The 19,374-nt window shown below is 31.6% G+C and overlaps 1 protein-coding gene across 16 annotated transcripts in view; it reads right to left on the reverse strand.

The window, feature by feature from the left end:
* Positions 1 to 19,374, reverse strand: part of Ziz (dedicator of cytokinesis protein Ziz) — a 264,599-nt gene that overhangs the window by 38,127 nt on the left and 207,098 nt on the right. For all 16 annotated transcript variants that reach the window (XM_076448312.1, XM_076448311.1, XM_076448323.1 and 13 more), the window contains 5 exons: positions 15,575 to 15,890; positions 14,479 to 14,644; positions 3,459 to 3,577; positions 2,177 to 2,243; positions 815 to 865 (listed from right to left, as the gene is read on the reverse strand). In XM_076448312.1, coding sequence (XP_076304427.1) covers positions 815 to 865; positions 2,177 to 2,243; positions 3,459 to 3,577; positions 14,479 to 14,644; positions 15,575 to 15,890 — 719 coding nt within the window. The remainder of the gene's footprint in view (positions 1 to 814; positions 866 to 2,176; positions 2,244 to 3,458; positions 3,578 to 14,478; positions 14,645 to 15,574; positions 15,891 to 19,374) is intronic.

Raw genomic sequence — 19,374 nt, forward strand, 5'->3', positions numbered from 1 at the left:
TAATTTAAAACTAATTTTCCCGATGGCTTGCCTCAAAAAAAGAGATATGAAATATTTGAAATACATCTAAATTGTACAAAATATGTTGTCAATGTTTTGAAATTTTAAATTAATTTCATAATTTATAAACATCTGTTTAAATACTGCTATTATTGGTGTCACGATTAAACATACTTGTTCAAGTGAACCTTTGTATTTGTATTTGTTTTAGTATTACTTGAATTATAATCAGATGTTGTACTTTCATGAAAATAAACCTCTGCAAATTTTACCTGATAGACATAATTTATATGATCAAAATGGATTCACTAAAATTCCCAAAAATAAAAGCAGTTACTGCTAATAAAAAATATACTGTGGGATGTATCTGTATCTAGTCTAGTTCAAAACAGCTTTATGAAATAGCAAAAATAAATTTCAGAGACGTCTCATTTAATTATTTGTTAATACAACAACATTCATCAACATTCTCAGACAATTCTTGGACACTTTACTTCCAGATAGAAGTTGATTTTTTTTTCTCAATACTGCAAATCACTTATATCACTATCATTGTATTTAGTTTCTTTTTTTGTCTTTCCACAATTTAGAATTAAACCTTATTTTAAATACATACATGAAAACTGCTTTACTGTAACTTAATATCAGCCTCACAAAAGTGACAAGCACATGTTATGGAACTGATAAAAGCTTTTCATCTGAAACATAAAAATAAGTAGAAATCATAAGAGTACTTTACAAGTATTTATTTATATGACTTAACAAGTTTTTACGAAACCTCAATTTCTTTTAAATAATAAAATCAATATCTCACCTGTTCTCTATGCTTTTCCTACCAACATATTTAAAATGATGAAGACAAAGCCTGTGAAAAATAAAAACATAGTATTCTAACCTCAAGTGGGATTTACCTTTAATCTTAAATCCAAAATTATCAGAAAAACATTATCTGTATTATTTTTTATGTACTTTACAGGTACAGTTTCCAAGGTACTTTAAAATTTCTAAGTTCCATAAGTTCATAAAGAGCAAAACCATTGACTCATAAGGGTTTTGAACTTCTTGTGGTTCTTCACAATTCACTGCATTTGTAACCACTTACTTTCAATATCTAGTTTCAGAGTTTGAGAACATCTCCATTGACAACAATAAATGATTGTAGTAGTAAATTTTACTTATTCACATATTTTACATAATTCTGACCTAATACACAATACCGTATATAGTAAAGTGAGTAGTAAAACATGGTTAATAACATAATACAACATTTCAGTAAAATATGATCAAGGTTAGTAAACATGGGCTGTAAGCCTAAAATACACATCAGCTAACACAGAGAAAACTGTATTTTAATACATTTTTGCTTAGTTTCTTTTTCTTTTAGATTTTAAACACAAAATTGAGGACATCATATATTTATTATTTTCATCACTTTCATATTTGTTCAGTAATTACCATCTAACAGCACCATACATTAGATATTATACAAAATTATATACACAAGTCTAGAAATAAATATTCAAAGAAAAAATTCAAAATAACGCTATCAAGTTTCAACATAACTATAAAATGTGATGCTCAGAAAGATAACATGATAAACAAATAAAGTAAAATTCTTCAGAAACAAAAATAATTAAAAATTAAAAACCAAAAAGCCTCTTTTCAAATTAAATAATAAACTAATTAGATGCAAATAATATTTTAAACTACTACATCTCTTATCAGCCCACCTACATTACTAATGACAAAAGTGCTCAGAAAAGAAAGATTTTACATTTATGCATTCAACTGTTCTTTTGTATTGTACAACAATACATTTTACAGATTACAACTGTTTGCACAACCAACCTTGAACTTGGTGTATATGCTCATTATATGGCCAATTGTCAAACTTTCAAGGATAGACTAAAAAAAATATTTTCATATATAAATCATGCAAGAGGAAAACTTATATTTATTTTTGATGAAAGAACAAAAAATGTATTTTTTCTCTTAATCACTATATTAGTGTTATGATTTCAAATTGAAAACACAATGCAAACAGAAGAATGTTACATACTTATGTTTTTACTTACAAGATACCATAAAAACTTATGATCTTTTAAAGTAGGTTTTATAACTTACATTGAATTCACTAATAAGTGTAAATCATTACACAGAGAAAATCCAAACTTACTCAAGAATGTGAAAGAAATCCAGAGTATTTTCTTGGGTACAGTGTTGCCACCAACCAATAAGAAGCTCTGAAAAAACAAAAGCATTTATTACAATTATGGTGTTATGTCTATGTTAATTTAGTAATTTAAATAAAATGTGAACCTTTTTCCTAATAATAATTAAGTATACATTTCAATATGAAATATTTCTGAAACTATATATGACTATAATATTAGACCAAAATGTGAAATTACTAGAAATTATTAATCTTACTAATACACCACATTACCACTCAAATCTATATGGATTTGTAAGATAATTACCAGAACAGTCTTTAGTAATCAAAAATCCCTTTTAATTAAAACTTTTTTTGCAGACCCTTAAACCTAACAAAATTTTTTGTTTTGAAAAAAATATCCCCTGTATGTGAAAAGCTGTATTCCAGAATTAAATGTTTCAATTTGTATAAATTTAATTTATAAACCATATTTTAAAAAAATATTTTAATAAGACTTCATAAATAAATCATTGACCCTTCGGGTGGTCTGTAGACCCCAGTTTGAGAAATGCTGCCCTAGAAGATACAACTAAAGAATGTGATAGGTTCTTCCTTTCCTCTTCAAATGATATAAAATAATGTATCCTGAAGGTACATTTTTAAGATAAAAATACAAACTGCTATTTGAACATGTCTAGTTAAAAATATTAACTTCCAGTAATATGTACAGTTTCCTTATAAGGTACAATATAAAAGGCATACAGGCTATATTAGTCATTTTTAATTTTGAGTTGACAGTATAGAAAAGAGGTAACTAATCAACAGTACTCATCACCCACTCTTAGGACAATTCTAATCAAATGGAGGATTTGATTGTCACTATTTATATATCATATCTTTGATACCAAAGTGAAGAACATGATTTTGTGGCAAAAAGACATCAAACATAAGCCCTCAGATTCACAGTCTGGCAAGCTAATCACTAGACTACATCACAATGGAATGTATTATAACAGACATCATTTGCTTTACATCTGTTTAAAAAAACAAAGTCCTTAATTGATTCTTTTTTGTTATTAATTTATAAAAGAAGCTTGACAGCAGTTTCAAAATCAAATGAACTACAGCATTTTATGTCTAATGTACATATATTAAGTAACACAAATTTTAGAAAATGTTTAAACCTTTCAGTCATTACTTAACATAAAAATGGGTAAAAGTTTTATAATAAAAGTACTACAGATACTATACAATAAAATTATTGCATATATTTTAGTACGTAAGAAGAAAATTATACTTTTACCTTCATTTAGATGTTTCATAATATACAAAAAACACAGGAGCAAGTCTTTTACTTCTTGTGGTTCTAATTTGTCATATCGTACAGGGCCCATTGTACTAGCAAATGGCATTGAATGAGACCTATGCCAGAATGTTTTAAACAAAAATTATTTTAATAATACTGTATCTAGTTAAAAAATTTTCAATGATGTTATAAAAATCATTTTAAAATGACAGAGTTATGTAAAATCACTAAAATTATTTAGTAATCTTTACTCTTTAGAGCTAAAAAAAGTCTAATAAAGATTACAAGTTGATATTAGACACAATAACTGAAGTTTGTTACTAATTATATGGTAAAATTTTTAATTATCAAAACACAAAATAACTTAGGTTTGATCACAACTGTAAGTCACAATAACCTTTCATTTCTTCTTTACCCATCAATATGAAAGTAGTGATATTACATTATACAATAAAGTTTGAACATGATTTAACACATTGGCTCCAATACGAATCAATGGTGGGTCGTGACAGTCTTCCAATAAGACCCACACAACCCACAGGTGAGTTGTGATCTATTTTCTTTTTAAATGGCTACTTATCGGCTGGGATATAATGGCTACATATACACTCTTCATAAAAAAAAGTATTTGTAAAATGAATAGTGGGGCCCTGGAAAGTATTGGCAAAATAGGCTTGGGAGACAACATGTCAAATGGGTAATAAAGAAAACTTCATACATGGTTAATGTAGTCGTAGATGTACAATATTTTACCAAAGTTTGTTGCTTAACCTATTTAAGTCATCTTCAAACTTAAACATGAGAGCACCTTACATTATAAATATTTCTTTTTTGACTAAAATTGAAAAGACAGGCACTAAAATTAACTTGCTATGCACTTTGTAGTGACACAACCCAATTTCATATTACCTTAGGTTTCCTATTTTTAAACAAATCATGGCTCCTAAGAGCCTTAATAAAATTCTAAAGTTTATCATTATCTAACTGTATTTCTCTGTACGTAGATATATAAAAGCATAAAATATATCTCACAAAGTGTCCAAGCTGTCTCTATGGAGGTGTGCAGTGGGAAAAATGGCCACTACTATTGCAATACTACATAAAGTCAGATGAATTTTGTCCTCCAACAGCCATCATAAAGCTGATATGAAGAGATATTTCTTGAATTATATCCATTTCCTACTTTGTCATGTAATCTTCCAACTTTGGTTCATAAGACACTTTTGGAGTTAAATATGGTCAATTAATTAATCACATGAAACACCATGGAAGGACATTAAGAGGTAGTTGTTCAAACCAGGTAACAGAAGGCATCCCTTCTACCACTACATTGGTCATTTACCTTTTCCTACAAAACCACCCTGACAATTGCAGAGTGTATACCATATTTTAAGGATATCCATATTGAGTTCTAAAAGTTTATACAAACATTTGGTGAGGTAGTAATGAATGCCATTATAATACATTATGTTATAAATAAATTATATGAAATTTAGGTAAGTTGGTTGGCTTGGTATTTTATGAACAAAGCAACTAGGCTATCAGTGCCAAACATCTGGTAAAAAGTTAAAATTAAATTTAGTAAAATTCATTAAAAGAAATTAAAGTAAAATAAAATGTTTACAAAAAAACGTAAATAGCATTAAAACCAATGTTTACATATTGTCTACAGTAGTAAGAGAAAAACAGCAGTAATACAAGTTGTAAAGGACTTTCTGTAGAATAATTATAAGTATCATAACTCACCAGGAAGACTAACAGATAAGTTCAAAAACCACCATCAATCACCTGAAGATGGCCTTTCCAGTCCTGGTTCTGAGTTAATTGATGATATGGGCATTTTCAGCAAGTAAAGTAATAAACGTTTCAAAAGATTTGTAGCAAAATTTTAATTATAATTTGCCAAGATGACTAATGGGTAGTTCAAACAGCAGCATTAGTCACCTGACTTTGGCCTTTCCAGTTCTGGTTTTGAGTTATTTGATGTTTTGGCCATTTCTAATTTCAAATTGAACTAGATGTATTTTCATTCTTAAAAGTGAATTACATTAAAAAAAGGTATAATGTACAAATTAAAAAAACTAAAAACATTTCTAAGGTGGACAGTGTCACCATCACCAATAACACTGTCTAACATTACGGAAAAACCTTGGGAAAAAATATGTTTAAAATGGTGCCATCATTGAAAATCATAAGACAAGACAGTAAAATGTGGCTTATTGTGCCATGAGTGTTACACAGACAACACATTGGTGCACCAGTCCCAGATAAAAGAAAACGATGAGTTAAAAAACTGTGATCAATCTGTAGTCTAGTTAGAACAACTTCCTCTTTCCAATCCTTACTTTAGTAAGATGGCCAAAGTCCAATAGAGGGTTTTATTTGGAAAATCTTGTTTTCACATTGCTCACTCCAAGTTGACTGCCAACTGGCATGAAGCCAAGCCTTGAATACAAGACCATAGTCCATGTATGGAAAAGGTATAGCACTGATAGTACCAGAGCAGACAGATTTAGCTGCAGTGTTGGCAAGCTCATTCCTGCAAATACCAACATTGCTTGGTATCCAGAAAAACTGGATAGAAGTAGATGTTAAAGAGAAATGGGCCAGTCAGTTTTGAATACTGGCAAGAACAGGGTAAGAACGAACATGAAGTAATTCCAAGGCCAGGAGAGTACTACGTTAGTTGGTATAAATAGTGCAATTTGAGTACTGTTTAGCTTCTATGTGATCCAGGGCAAGAGAAAAGGTTCTATGTTCAGCAAAGAACACAGAACCTGTAGAGGGGATTCTGTGTACAACCAGTGAACCACAAAAAACCATGGCAGAGCCCACAGAGTCACCTGATTTTGAACCATCCACATAAATTGGAATGGAAGAATGGTTTGAAAGATGTTCAGCAAATAGCTGACAGTATTTCCAACTGAGAGAGTTGGAGTTTCTGCTTTTCTCAGATGATTTAAAGATAGGTCACATGTGAGGATTGTAAAAAGCCATGATGGGATGGGCTGGCCAGTAGATATAGCAAAGTTATCCAAGGACAGACCCAATTCATTCAACTGCACCTGGATACGAAGGCCAAAAGGAGCAATGGCAGATCATCTGTTCTGAAAAAGTTTGGCCCACCAATGTAGAAAAAAACAACCCCAGGTGGGATACTTTGGTGAGGAACAAAGTTTCGAAGCATATAGTAAAGACAGTTGCAAACGGTGGAGGTGCAAAGAAAGTTCATGAAGCTCTTTGTATAAGCTCTCAACTGTAGAAGTGCAGAAAATGCCAGTGCAGAGCCAAAATTTTAATAAAAATGAACAAATGGCCTCGTAACCCATATATATGGAGGTCTCGCAAAATGCCATACCTCCATGTTGTATCAATGTCAAAGAATATTGATACAAAATGTTGCCATTTGAGAAAAGCTTCTTTGATTGATGTTTCAAGTTGAATCAGGTGGTCCACGGTGGAGTGATCTTGTCGGAACCCATACTGGGGAGCAATCTGAGAGATCAATAGCAGTAAAGAAATGACTAGATGCATGAAAATAAGTATAAGAACCAGTATTTAAAAAAAGAAAGGTTGTGATTGAAGAGCATATGCTCTATGTAGCAACTCCTCCCAACAATATCAGCACTTTCCCAGAGGGGATGATATCCATTAAAGACCCCAGGATAAAAAAGGGAGATGGCAACTGTTCAATGAGAGCATCAAGGTCTGATTGATCATAGGTCTCTCCAGGTGACAGGTAGAGAGAACAAACAGTGTGGTACAACCCAATGAAACATGGATGGCTATGGCCTCCAAGGGTGTGTCAAATGGCAAAGACAAGGTAAGCACATGCTGATCAACCAACAGTGCCACTCGTCCATCACACAGCCTGTCATTTCTGTACAAAGAAAACTGCCGAAAGGTGACTACTGGCAGGTTTCAGAAATGTTTCCTGTAAGGAAAGACATACAGGATGGTAGGAAGCAATCAGTGTTTTGATGTCATCCGATTAGAATGTAAACCTCAACAGTTCTATTGTATCAAGGTGGCCATTTTTATTTATGTGTAGGAAAATTGGGTGGAGAACCCTTCTGTTTACGACCATGTGTTTTTTCATTACTCTTTTTATTTGACGGAGGGCTATTGACCTCCATGGATCCTGCCCTGGGTCGAATGGGCAGGTCTTTGATGTTGGAAGAGGATTCCAGCAACTGAGGATGTGAACAAATGATCATTTTGCACCTTGGAATGGGAGAAGTTGATGTACCTGAGGAAATGCCCGTACCCAGAATCAAAGGAAGTGGATCTTTGGATTTGCTGAAATGTATGTTAGGGACAAAGATGGGTGTTGAAGCTGATTCATCAACTTTTTTGTCATCGAGGTCATTTGGTTTGAGAACAATTCTTTTGGAGGCACAGAGAGATCCATCTGCACTCCATCTGTAATAGTGGAAAGAAGTGCAGCAGGATACATCCGAGATGAAGTGGTGGACAAGTAACTTTCGAGCTTCAGGGTAAGTGATGTGTTGAACTATTTTCAAAAGCTGCATCTCTTTTTCTTCCAACCATTTATGGCAAGAACGAAAGTAAGACAGGTGAGAGTCATTGCAATTGATGCAGTGAGGGTCTGTTTCATACTCATAACCATCGTGGTCTTGCCACCACAACGAGCACACATCAAGGAACTACTACATGATGTCTTCAAGTGACCGAAGCGGTGACACTGGAAACATCTGAGAGTGTTGAAGATTGCTGCTCAGAAACTTCAAGACATGGTCGTTTATCTATGGACTGTTTCTTCACTATATTAGGGTTGGACCCCTCAACCACCAGAATACTTTCCTTCCCTTCACTGGTCGCCATGCATGGCAAACACGTGGGTAGATGTTTAGATCCCAGAGGAGGTAATCTGATAGAACAGAAACCTCCTTGGGAGGTCCCCTTACCACATACAGAAATCCACTCTGAAAGGAACTGTTTTATTATGCCCCACAGCTGAAAGGGCGAGCATGTTTGGTGTGATGGGGGTTCAAACCCGCAACCCTCAAATTATGATTTGAGTGCCTTAACGATCTGGCGATGGCAAGCCATGAAATTTAGGATTTTTTGTGTTATTTTTCATGCCCAAGAATTTGAATGACCTCATAACCATCATAAAAATATGAAATAAATACACATCACCCTTTTTATTTTTCTAAAATGACTGCAAACTACAACACAAAACTACAATCACTTATCTCAAATACCTTAACAGTTAAAACAGTATATATTGCTTTATATTTAATTCTATTGTTTTATTGCCATTTAATCTGTGTCTAACTAATAAACTTGCCACACAAGTTGTAAGTCACATTACCATAATGATGATGTAATACAGACTTACTTGTAAGTATACCTTGTGAAAAATTTACAAGTGAATCTGCAATAATACTGCTGTGACATTGGTGGCCACACACAAAGTAAACAATGTCCTATAATTAAGCTTGTTGATCTTAATACCATGAAAGAAAATTTCAAACTGAAGATGAAACAGATAATGTAATATAATATGTCACTTAAAGATTAAATCCTTGAATTGCTATTGGTTATAGAAAAAACAGTACAAGACTAAGGCAATCTGTGAAAGACTGGATGTAGCACATGAATATGGCAAGTAAGTCTGATTTTGTAGTTTATGAATTTGCAAAGAAATAGCACTGAAGGTTACAGAATTTACGCTTTGCTTTAGTAATATCTATATTATAATAAGTAGTTTATGCTAAATTCCATACTTGTTGGAAAGGTGGTAAATAAATCATAGAGGAAGGAAAACCTGGAGAACAAATACCACTTTTTATACTAGGGGGAGACTGAGGATATTTTCATATAAAAGTTATATAAAGTGTGTGTGTTTCTTGTAGCAAAGCCACATCGGACTATCTGCTGTGTCTGTGGGATCTAACCCCTAATTTTAACATCGTAAATCTGTAGACTTATAGCTGTCCCACCAGGTGAAAATTTATGTAATGTTAAAATTTTCTTTATTAACTACCTTTTGATGCTAACATTACTCATATAAAATGTGAATATGTCACAACTTCTACACATTAACCTACCATAGTGAGAGAGTTAATACACAGGAAAAACCAACTACATGTAACTTTATATTGGTACTCATTAACTCTTCACTAACAAACTCTAATTTAGTAGCATAAGACTAGAGGGAAGGCAGCTAGTCATCACCACCCACTACCAACTCTTGAGCTACTCTTTACCAATGAATAGTTGGATGGACCCTCACATTATCATGCCTCTACAGCTGAAAGTGTGAGTATGTTTGGTCTGATGGGGATTTGAATCTGCATCCCTCAGACTACAAGTTGAGCACCTAACCACCTGGCCATATCAGACCATTTAACAGACTAAAGATAACATTTGTCTTTGAATATAGTGTTTTTTTTTCATTACTCTGCATGCAAAGTGATTTTCAATTTAAGATAAAAATGCTTTTCTTCATCTCATAAATCTTAAATTTCATTTGAATAATCTCTAAAACCTTTTAAATACATTACAAATATTTGTTTTCAGTAAAACTTTACATTTTATCTGTTACTTTTCTACCCTAACTCAATTTGACCCACCTTGTAAACACTAAAAACATAAATCTAAATTGCCCTCTTTCTCTGTCTGGAACGACTTCAAATTGTAACATGAAACATTCATTTATCCTAAGTATCTTTAAACTCATAACAGTATACAACGATTTACACTTATGTTTTTCTTGTTTTATTATCCTTTGAACCATCTCTAACTCCTAGTGTTCATGCCATAATAAGTTGTAAATCTGTTATTATTTACCTAATCTAACTTTAACCTGAAGATAACCATAATTTTACCTTTCAGTAACATCTATAGCAATAAGGAAAGAAAAAAATATGAAAAACAAGAAGTACTTACCCAGGTCCTTCTTTCTTTTTTGCTGTCAAATGTCGATGACACTTCAGACTACTTTTTATACTAATGGTAGTAATGCACTTATTAAATTAATTTTTATTGAACTAAATTATGCATCAAAAAACATAGAAGAATAACATGCAAAAAACAGGCAGTTTTCTTTAACTACCACAACTTTTCTTGCTTTCTAACTATGTGACAAGAGCCATGAAAATCCAAGCTAGCCATTATCTTTCCTATTGGAATGAAACTTGTACTAACTAAAAAAATAATAATTTTCTGTTCAGAAAGCAATATAATATAATACATTATTTTATAGATGAAAACCATGACTTAATCAGTTATTGAAGGGGTGGTGAATAAAATAGAGAAAAGGGGATGTGTCTGTTGAAAAAGTGTCTCATTTCTCATACTTGGAAAAAATTCAGGATTTTGCTTAATATTGCCCTCATAATATTAAGAACATAAAATTTATATACTATTGGAATATTGATTATTAGCCAAAATTTTATGAAATACTAATTGGTATGACAAACAACAAGTAGTTTAATTTTAGATTGAAGGGTAGAGGCCTAATGAAGTGCAGTTCCCTGGTCCTCCGAATGGGGGAGATTGGGCATAAAGTTAGTAACTCCATCATGTAAAAACTATCTCCAGCAATACAAACTTCAGAAATACATTGAAATTGTCTTACTAGGGGAAAAGACCTCTTTTAGAAGGAAAAAAATGATGTAAGGTGCTTAAAACAAAACAATTCAGAAGCAAACATGCCAACTTATCTTTTGATGTTGATAGCAAGAATTAGACTTAGAATCTGGAATGTCCACAATATGTGTGAGACAGAGAATGCAGAAGATGAGGAATTAAACTGCTAATGGGAATTTGTGAGAGCAGATAGAACAGATCTTGGCTATTGCCTCTCACAAGTGGAGAAAATATCATACATTCAGGCTGTTACAATGAGGACCATGAACACACAGAGATGGTGGCAATTATAATGTTAGCTACTGCTGCGAAAACATTGATGTAATGGGAGTCTGTGCAACTCCAAAGGTAGGAAGGTCACCACTATTATCCAGAGTTATGCATCTATAGGCAATGCAAAATTTTACATTGTTTTTGAAGGATCAATATTAGCCATCCATACAATTACTTCCTTTCTTGAAAAGATTTCTCTTAACTTGTTTGCTTATTTTCCTACAGACATAGTATGGTTGTATTTATAACCAAGTTCTAAATACAATAAGGCCAAAATGTAATATTTATTCTCCATCTGGCTGGTAATTCCTGTTTTAACCTGTATTTAAGCTTTTAAAGTAACACCAAATTTCTGTTAAAGAGCTAACTTCAAGAGATAATGATAAAATCACTTAGAATTATGATTTTAAAACTACTAATAGTTATTAAGAATATTTATAAAATTTGATACTTCATTGCAAACTGTCACCTTGTTGAATTTGGTTGACACCATTGTGTTGGTTTTTGAGCTATCAAGTAACAAAGTTTATAACTTTATTGAATAGTCAACATGGTAACGTTAAGAGAAAATTTTGCCTCAAAAATCTTTTGACATTTTTTAAAATGATACTGCAAATGTAGATGAGAGTAAGGGTGTAAATCTGGTGTATCTGGATTTTAAGAAAACACTTGACAAAGTGTGACATAAAAAGACTTGTAAAGAAACTTATCTCTGTAGGTGTGGTGGATAAGTTAACTAATTGGATAAAAGAAAACAGAGGGTTGTTATAAATGGAGTTCAGTCAAACTTGATTAATGTTGTAAGTGGTGTTCTTCAGGAATCAGTCTCAGGACCAATGCACTTTTTGCTTTACATTAATGATGATTACTTAAACTTGCTGATGATATCAAGATCTTGGATGTAGCTGGCTTTGAAGAGGGTGCTGTTGCTTCATTTAGTGAGTTGGGCAAATAAATAGCAAATGGGTGCCAATTACAATAAATGCAATTGTAATTTGGATGGGAATATCCTCCAGAATCATAAAAGAAAAAGATCTTGGTGATATGGTTGATCAGTTTTTAAACCATTCAAGAAGTGTGCTGTTGTTAGTGGTAGGGCAAATACAATTTTAGGCTGTATCTACAGCTTAGTCATTGTTCTCTTGAGGTGTACCTAGTGCTTGGTATTTCCTACCATATATTTATTAGTTTGCTAAACAGTTACACTGCATTTAGATTTTACAGTTGTATTTTAAGTAGCTGTGCATTATCTGTGTTTCTAAATGCAGAATTGAAAATTTTATGATTGTATGCATTTAACTTGATGAAATTTGACTTGCAAAAACATCTATGTATCAGTGAAAGAATTTGTGGATGACCTTTGCCCTGTAACAAATTTATATATCAACTTCAAAAAAGACTTTGAAAATATAGATCAGTAGGTCATTTCAAAACTATTACAGCATTTTGGTTTGCTATTTTTTTTGTAACTGCATTCAGCAGCTACATAAAGGTGCCATTTGCTTGGTTATCCCTAATGGAAAGCTACCCAAGGCCTTCCAAATTCAGATTGGAGTGAGATAAGGCTGCTCGTTATCACAAATGATTTTCTTGTTTGTAACTAACTGGATCATGTGTGAAACAACAAAGCAAGACAAGGATGGAATACAGTTGTTACTCACAGAGTTCTTTGAAAACCAAGACTTCACAAGTGACACGTATCATGTTACATAACATCACAGATGGCCAGTGTCTCATGTTACATAACAAATGCAAACACAAACAGACAGTCTGATCATGAAAGCAGCAAAGACAGCACTAGTATTGCACACAAGAGAAACAGAAGTAATGATGATCCAGATTAAGCAGGAAGAAGACATCACACTGAATGATAATAACCTAAAAGAAATGGAAGAATTCACTTATCTGAACAATATTATGTCCATCTCCACATGTACAGATGAAGACATAAAAACCAGAATAAGTAAAATGGCTATGCCTTCAATAACCTAAAGCTTGACTGGAACATAAAAATCTTCTCAATAAGAAACGAACTCAGGATTTTCATTAGCAATGTCAAGTCAATCTTGCTACATGTTTCTGAAACATGGAGAGTAAATACCATCTCATTCAACAAAACTAAAAAATTTCATAAACAATGTTTAAGGAACATCTTGCAAATTAAGTGGTCAGAAACCATCAGTAACAATGATCTATGGCAAAGAACCATCAAAGTTCCAATCATCAACCAAACTGTCAAAAACAGAGCTGGATTGGACATACTCTGGATTGGACTATAGTTTAATCCATAGAGCAAAAAAGAAAAAAATATACAGAAAATTGGTCAAGGATGATGATGGGAATAAAATAGGGTGAGGTTATGAAGACAACCCAGAATTATGTCTAAAGGTGAGGCATTGTTGAATCTCTTATGCTCCATATGGAATTTCCCAGTTTAACTCAAAATGTAAGAATAGTTAAATATATTTAATTCTGTTGTTGTATGCACTAGTATGCCATAATAGCTAACCATACTTAATTTTATAGTGGTAGGCATCAATATATATGAATAACTAAATATATGTAAATTTAATTATCCTATTCATAAGGTATTAATATTAGGTGTGTTATATTTTATAACACAATTTATTTGATCCATTAGGGAACAATAACAATACGTGTAACTTTATTTTGGTATGTGTTAAAATAACCAAATATGTATACTTATATGCATTATTATAGTACTTACTATATATAAATTTACATTGGTATGCACAGTTTCCTAGATTTAAATTTTGCCAAAAGCAATATAGTCATTAGAATTATCTATTTGCACAAAACAGTAAGAAGTAACACGTAATGATACAATATATGAATTCAAAGTTTAATGAGAAAATTGCATTTCAAGTGGATAATCCTTCTGAAAAATGAGTGATGTTTATGTAACATCCCAAATATATTACCAAAATAATATTCCATTTTGGTTTAAAACCCACATCATACAAGATCTCTTCTTGAAAAGGAAACATTGTGATATCATAAAAGTTATTCTTTAAACCAGAGACAAGATTTATTGTTCTTTTAGAACTTCTTTGTATGAATTATAGCTTTCATTAATGACTAATGTAAATACATCGACTGCTACCTAACGTGGCTTTTTGATAAGCTCTGTCCAGATGTCCAAACTTCCTTAAAAGAGACATCATCTTCAGGTTTTATTTCAAATACTGAAGACACTGTAGAAGAACTACTGCTTTCTATTGAGCTACTGGACCCATTAACAAATGTCACACTTTGATGTGATAGAGGAACTGAAAAATAACAAACATTTATTTAATACAATAATTATATGAAAAAACAGAGTAGTTGTTTTTTTTGGAAATACAGTTGAATAATTATTTTCATTTTCATAAAATTCAGTATTTAAAAAACAACAACATCCATCTGTACCTAATTTAATAACTGTACTTTACATTTTATAACACCATTTAAATAACAATCATGTTCAGAACATACATTTACATTTATTATTACTCCTAAACTATATAAAGTGATTTTCATTTTATCTTAGGTAAGAATTTTTAAATTCACAGAAAATTCTGAGGTTAAATGAAAGATGAAATGTACAATGAGAGAAGAGCAATGTAAAAGTTCATGCTAACAATTTTTTATTTACTTTTATTCAAAATCCTTTATTCATATTAGAGCATCTATTATGATTGTGGAATTTCTTTTATCTATTCACAATAACATTATGTTATGCTTTTCAAATTTTGCAACTTCTTTTTTTTGTTTCAATAAAATTTACTCTATACTATGACATTCGTTATCACCTGTTGTTCAAATACTTCTGAAGCAAAAAAAAATAAAAAAATCTTGAAATATTATTAATAATATTTTGCAGTTATGTGCACAGTGTATAGGTATTTGAATATTTTTTGGCCTTATCTTTTTTATTCCTATGGATTTATTTCTTTTCTAGTTCTTTTTAAATAAAACTATTTCACATTTATTACTGTGAGTATCTTATATACTACAAAATGTGTTCACTCTGATAAGTTAGTAGACTCTAACTAAGATGAAACACTATCCTGGAGTAAAGGTATAGAGTACAAATATCTTTGCATTTTACCTTTCAATGTTTTTGTATTAAAGACATCAATGTACATTAAAATCCACTTCTTTGAATATTATCATTTCACCCAATTAAAACACATTAAATGTTAATAATTCACTCATACCTTGACCTGCTATCATAGAAAGGTAGCTAGAATCACGGTTACTGTTAGTTTTTATGCTTCCATTAATAACAGATTTTTGAGAGCTAGAGTGGCTAACTTCAGACACAAGAGTGTTATGACGAGGCATTGCTATGGGTGTGCAGTTGGCTGATGGTATATCAGGAACTAAAGTGGATGTAGAGCCAGTGCTTTCTCGAGATACTCTAGCTGAAGGTGGGGAAGGAAAACCTTCACCACCACTATTCAGTCTGTTTAGGTTTTCCAATAGGATAGAGATGAATGGAAGATAAAGAGAAACTATTCTTGCCTGCTGGGCCTAAAGAAAAATAAAAAACTTAATAAAAAAACAGAATTACCATATGCATACTAAAAAGTATAAAAGTTAATCACAGTTATGAGATATATGCTTGTATAGAAGTGGTTTCCAAACTGTGTGTCATAAGAGTTTTCAAAATGAAGAATAACTAAGAAAACAATAAAAAAAAATCTTAAATAAACATTGCATGTGGCAGCAAGGGTGTCAAATCAATGTAAGTAGGTTATGTCATCAGAGAAAACATTCTGGAAACTATTACTGTGTAGAATAAAAAGAAAATACATAATAAACATTATTTTTGTAGAATTATTATTTTATAATATAGAACAATCAAAATGAAATTTATAAAACTCAAATTAAAATATTTAAATATTTTTTTATCATCCTTCTGATGACACTGCTAAAAGCAAAACAACAAATAACTAAAGAAAGAGACAAGCTACAGTTCAGGAAATCCAGCTGCTCGAAGTGCATTTCATACAAACATTAAAATAATTTTTAAATTTGGTCAATTACAGAATTCTAAGCTTTATAAATATAAAGCTATAAATATAAATAAAATATAAATTTTATAAATTTATATGAAGGAAGTAATTTTAGGTAAAGTAATTATTAAGTTACAATTATGAAAATATACAATAAGCAACAGTGTTAATTTGCAGATAAATGTAGCTTTCAGTCACTTGAACTCCACAAAAGCATAAAGTTTGTAGAACTAACATGTAAAAGGATAGATGGCAGTGACTTTTATGGGTTAAATTAAAAGACACAAAACAACATTGAGAATAATATGAAAATTAAAATACTTTAAACAAAGAGTATGTCAAATGACCATCACGCAGTAGAGTTACTGCATATAACAGAAAAGTGAAGAATGAAAAAGTTGAAATATATCAACAATAAAAATAATGAGTAAGATATAACTGTATGTTATTAGCTAAGCACAGAATAAAGTAGAACATTGCTAGCAAGCACTAGTGAAAACAATACACACTGACAGAATTGGATGAGCAAATTCCATTTTTCTCAAACAAAAGACAGACTGTTTTCCTCAGAAACTGGAATGAATCTGATGTGAAAGTTGAAACATTACATTCACAATAAACATTTTCTCTGTAGCTGACCAATCAAGAAAAGGGTACTGGAATGTGGAAATACCTATCTTTAGCAGGTATGAAATATATACTACTTTTGAGTAAGGCATGTAAGTACTTGCACAATACACAAGTACCATCAAGCTACACTTATATTTCAAAAGCCTTATAAATTCTTACATGTGTAGGAATCCTTTTAATTCTACATGGTAAAGAATTAGTACTCAACTTCTTTATACAGGCTTCAACAAAATCATTTCAACTCTTGAACTTTTGAAGACAAAACTTATATTCAGGATCTAAGTACATGTACAGTCATTGAAACAGATCAGTAAAAACGAATATATCATACAAACATTTTTCAGAACACTAAACACATATAAAAGAATGCTTCAGCATATTTTAACAGTTGTGCTAGACTAACACAGTTTTATAATGGGATTTCCAAATTTCAATTCTGACAACTGCATATATTTATTTTTTTATTTTTTACGGAATGCAAGAGCTTTTGTATATTGTAGCATATATAGATCTAAAAAACTATCACCCACTTTGGAACCATTAAATGCTCTATGTTAGTTCATTTTACTATTAAATAAACCGAATATCTGGAAGAGTGAATCTTGAATTGTGTATGAATGACTATATATTTCAGCAAGATTTCATTAATCATTCTTTAAATTTATCGTTTTGTGTTGCAAGCCACAAGTCCTCAAAGCAAATTCATTTTCTGATCACTGTTTATTACTAAGCATTTAGTTTTCACTGGTATATTGGTTTTCTTTCTAGTTTTCGTTCACCAGAATACAATAAACAAACTAATTAATAATAAAATTTGGCAGTATAAGTAGTCTTTGGAAAAATATAAAATGTTATGCAGTTTATATCAGTTACTTTGGTGACAGGTTTTACTGTTATAAAAAAAAGGTTTGATTTTGATTATTAGCTCAATAGTTAACATCACATAGTTGATAACTGTATTTTTTAAAGAATTAGCCTAAAAGCTGCCAAAATGTGGTGTATGAGCATACTGCAGGTAGGTAGTTTTGGTGTTTTGACACAAAGCATTAAGTCTGTCTGTACAAAACAACTGATATGTGCAATTAAAAATTAAGTAAAAAATGGAAGTAGGTTGAAACTAAAATGTTGAACAGAAATGTTACACTTATTTTTATTTATTGTAAATTTTTTGTGAAAGGTTAAAAAAAATTAAACTGTTTTAAATAGGCCAACAGCCCATAAAAAGCTAAACACATGGATCAATCAGGACAGTGTCACTCCTGTCAAAGACAAATCCCAAGATAAAATATCAAATGTTATGTTGCTATTGGTAAACTAAAATAAAACATGGTGAATTCTGACTCTAATGTCACAAAAGCCGTACAATAGCAAATTATTCCCTTTTATAAGAGGATGCTTGGTATTGAAACTGAGGTTGAAGCAGAGTCTTGTCAAGACATGTTCCTGTCTCCGAGTGCCATGTAATCTAGTTGTTGTTGTCAAGCACAAAGATATGCAAAGGGCTATCTGTGCTCTGCCCACCACAGGTTTTGAAACTCAGTTTCTAAAGGTATAAGTCCACAGATGTACCACTGGAGGGCTTATGTGATTTACATGGCCAAACAACTCCATTTGAAAAAAATTCTAGTAATGTTTCTCTTCTCAAATCAACTGTTATAAATCAATGCCTTGATAGCATACGGGATAGGCAAGGGATGCGACACAACCAGATTTGAGAGATTTTGCTGCAATGTCAGTGAACTGATTCTCACTTACAATAAATACCAAAATACCTTATGAAAACAAGTTCCTTTTTCCAATTTCTATGTAATCTAAATGGCTAAACAATACTGCTTACTCCAAATCGAATATCAACTGGCATGAAGTCTTTATTTGATGACGAGCATGAGGTGTACATAAAGAATAGTTAGAACTATGACACTGACAGAGCTGATAGATTTTACTGCAATGTCAGCAAGATCAAACCCTCAAATACTAACATGGTCAGAAATTCAGAAAAGCCAAGTTACAAACACATAAAGGCAAAGCAGTCATAAAGATGTATGGTACACGTGGTACATGGAACAGTCTATAGAATGAAACATTTTATGTACATAATTAAGAGGGATTATGGGAAATGCATTCCATTGGTTTGTGAAAATAGAATAAAAAAAATGGAACATCTAAGCAACTGTAAATTTTGCCATTATTCGTCTTGGTTACTACATCTATTCTGGTGATAATAGTGAATACTGCAATGTACAACATATTCACAGGAATTGCTTAAACCTCCTTGCACAACTGAATCCTTGAACTGAGGAATGGTTGTTTGATTATGGTGATAAACTAACAATTTCAAAAAGCCTCATAATCAGAAGTTAGCAGGTTGA

The sequence above is a fragment of the Tachypleus tridentatus genome, chromosome 8, assembly GCF_004210375.1.
Source record: "Tachypleus tridentatus isolate NWPU-2018 chromosome 8, ASM421037v1, whole genome shotgun sequence".
Taxonomy (NCBI): domain Eukaryota; kingdom Metazoa; phylum Arthropoda; class Merostomata; order Xiphosura; family Limulidae; genus Tachypleus; species Tachypleus tridentatus.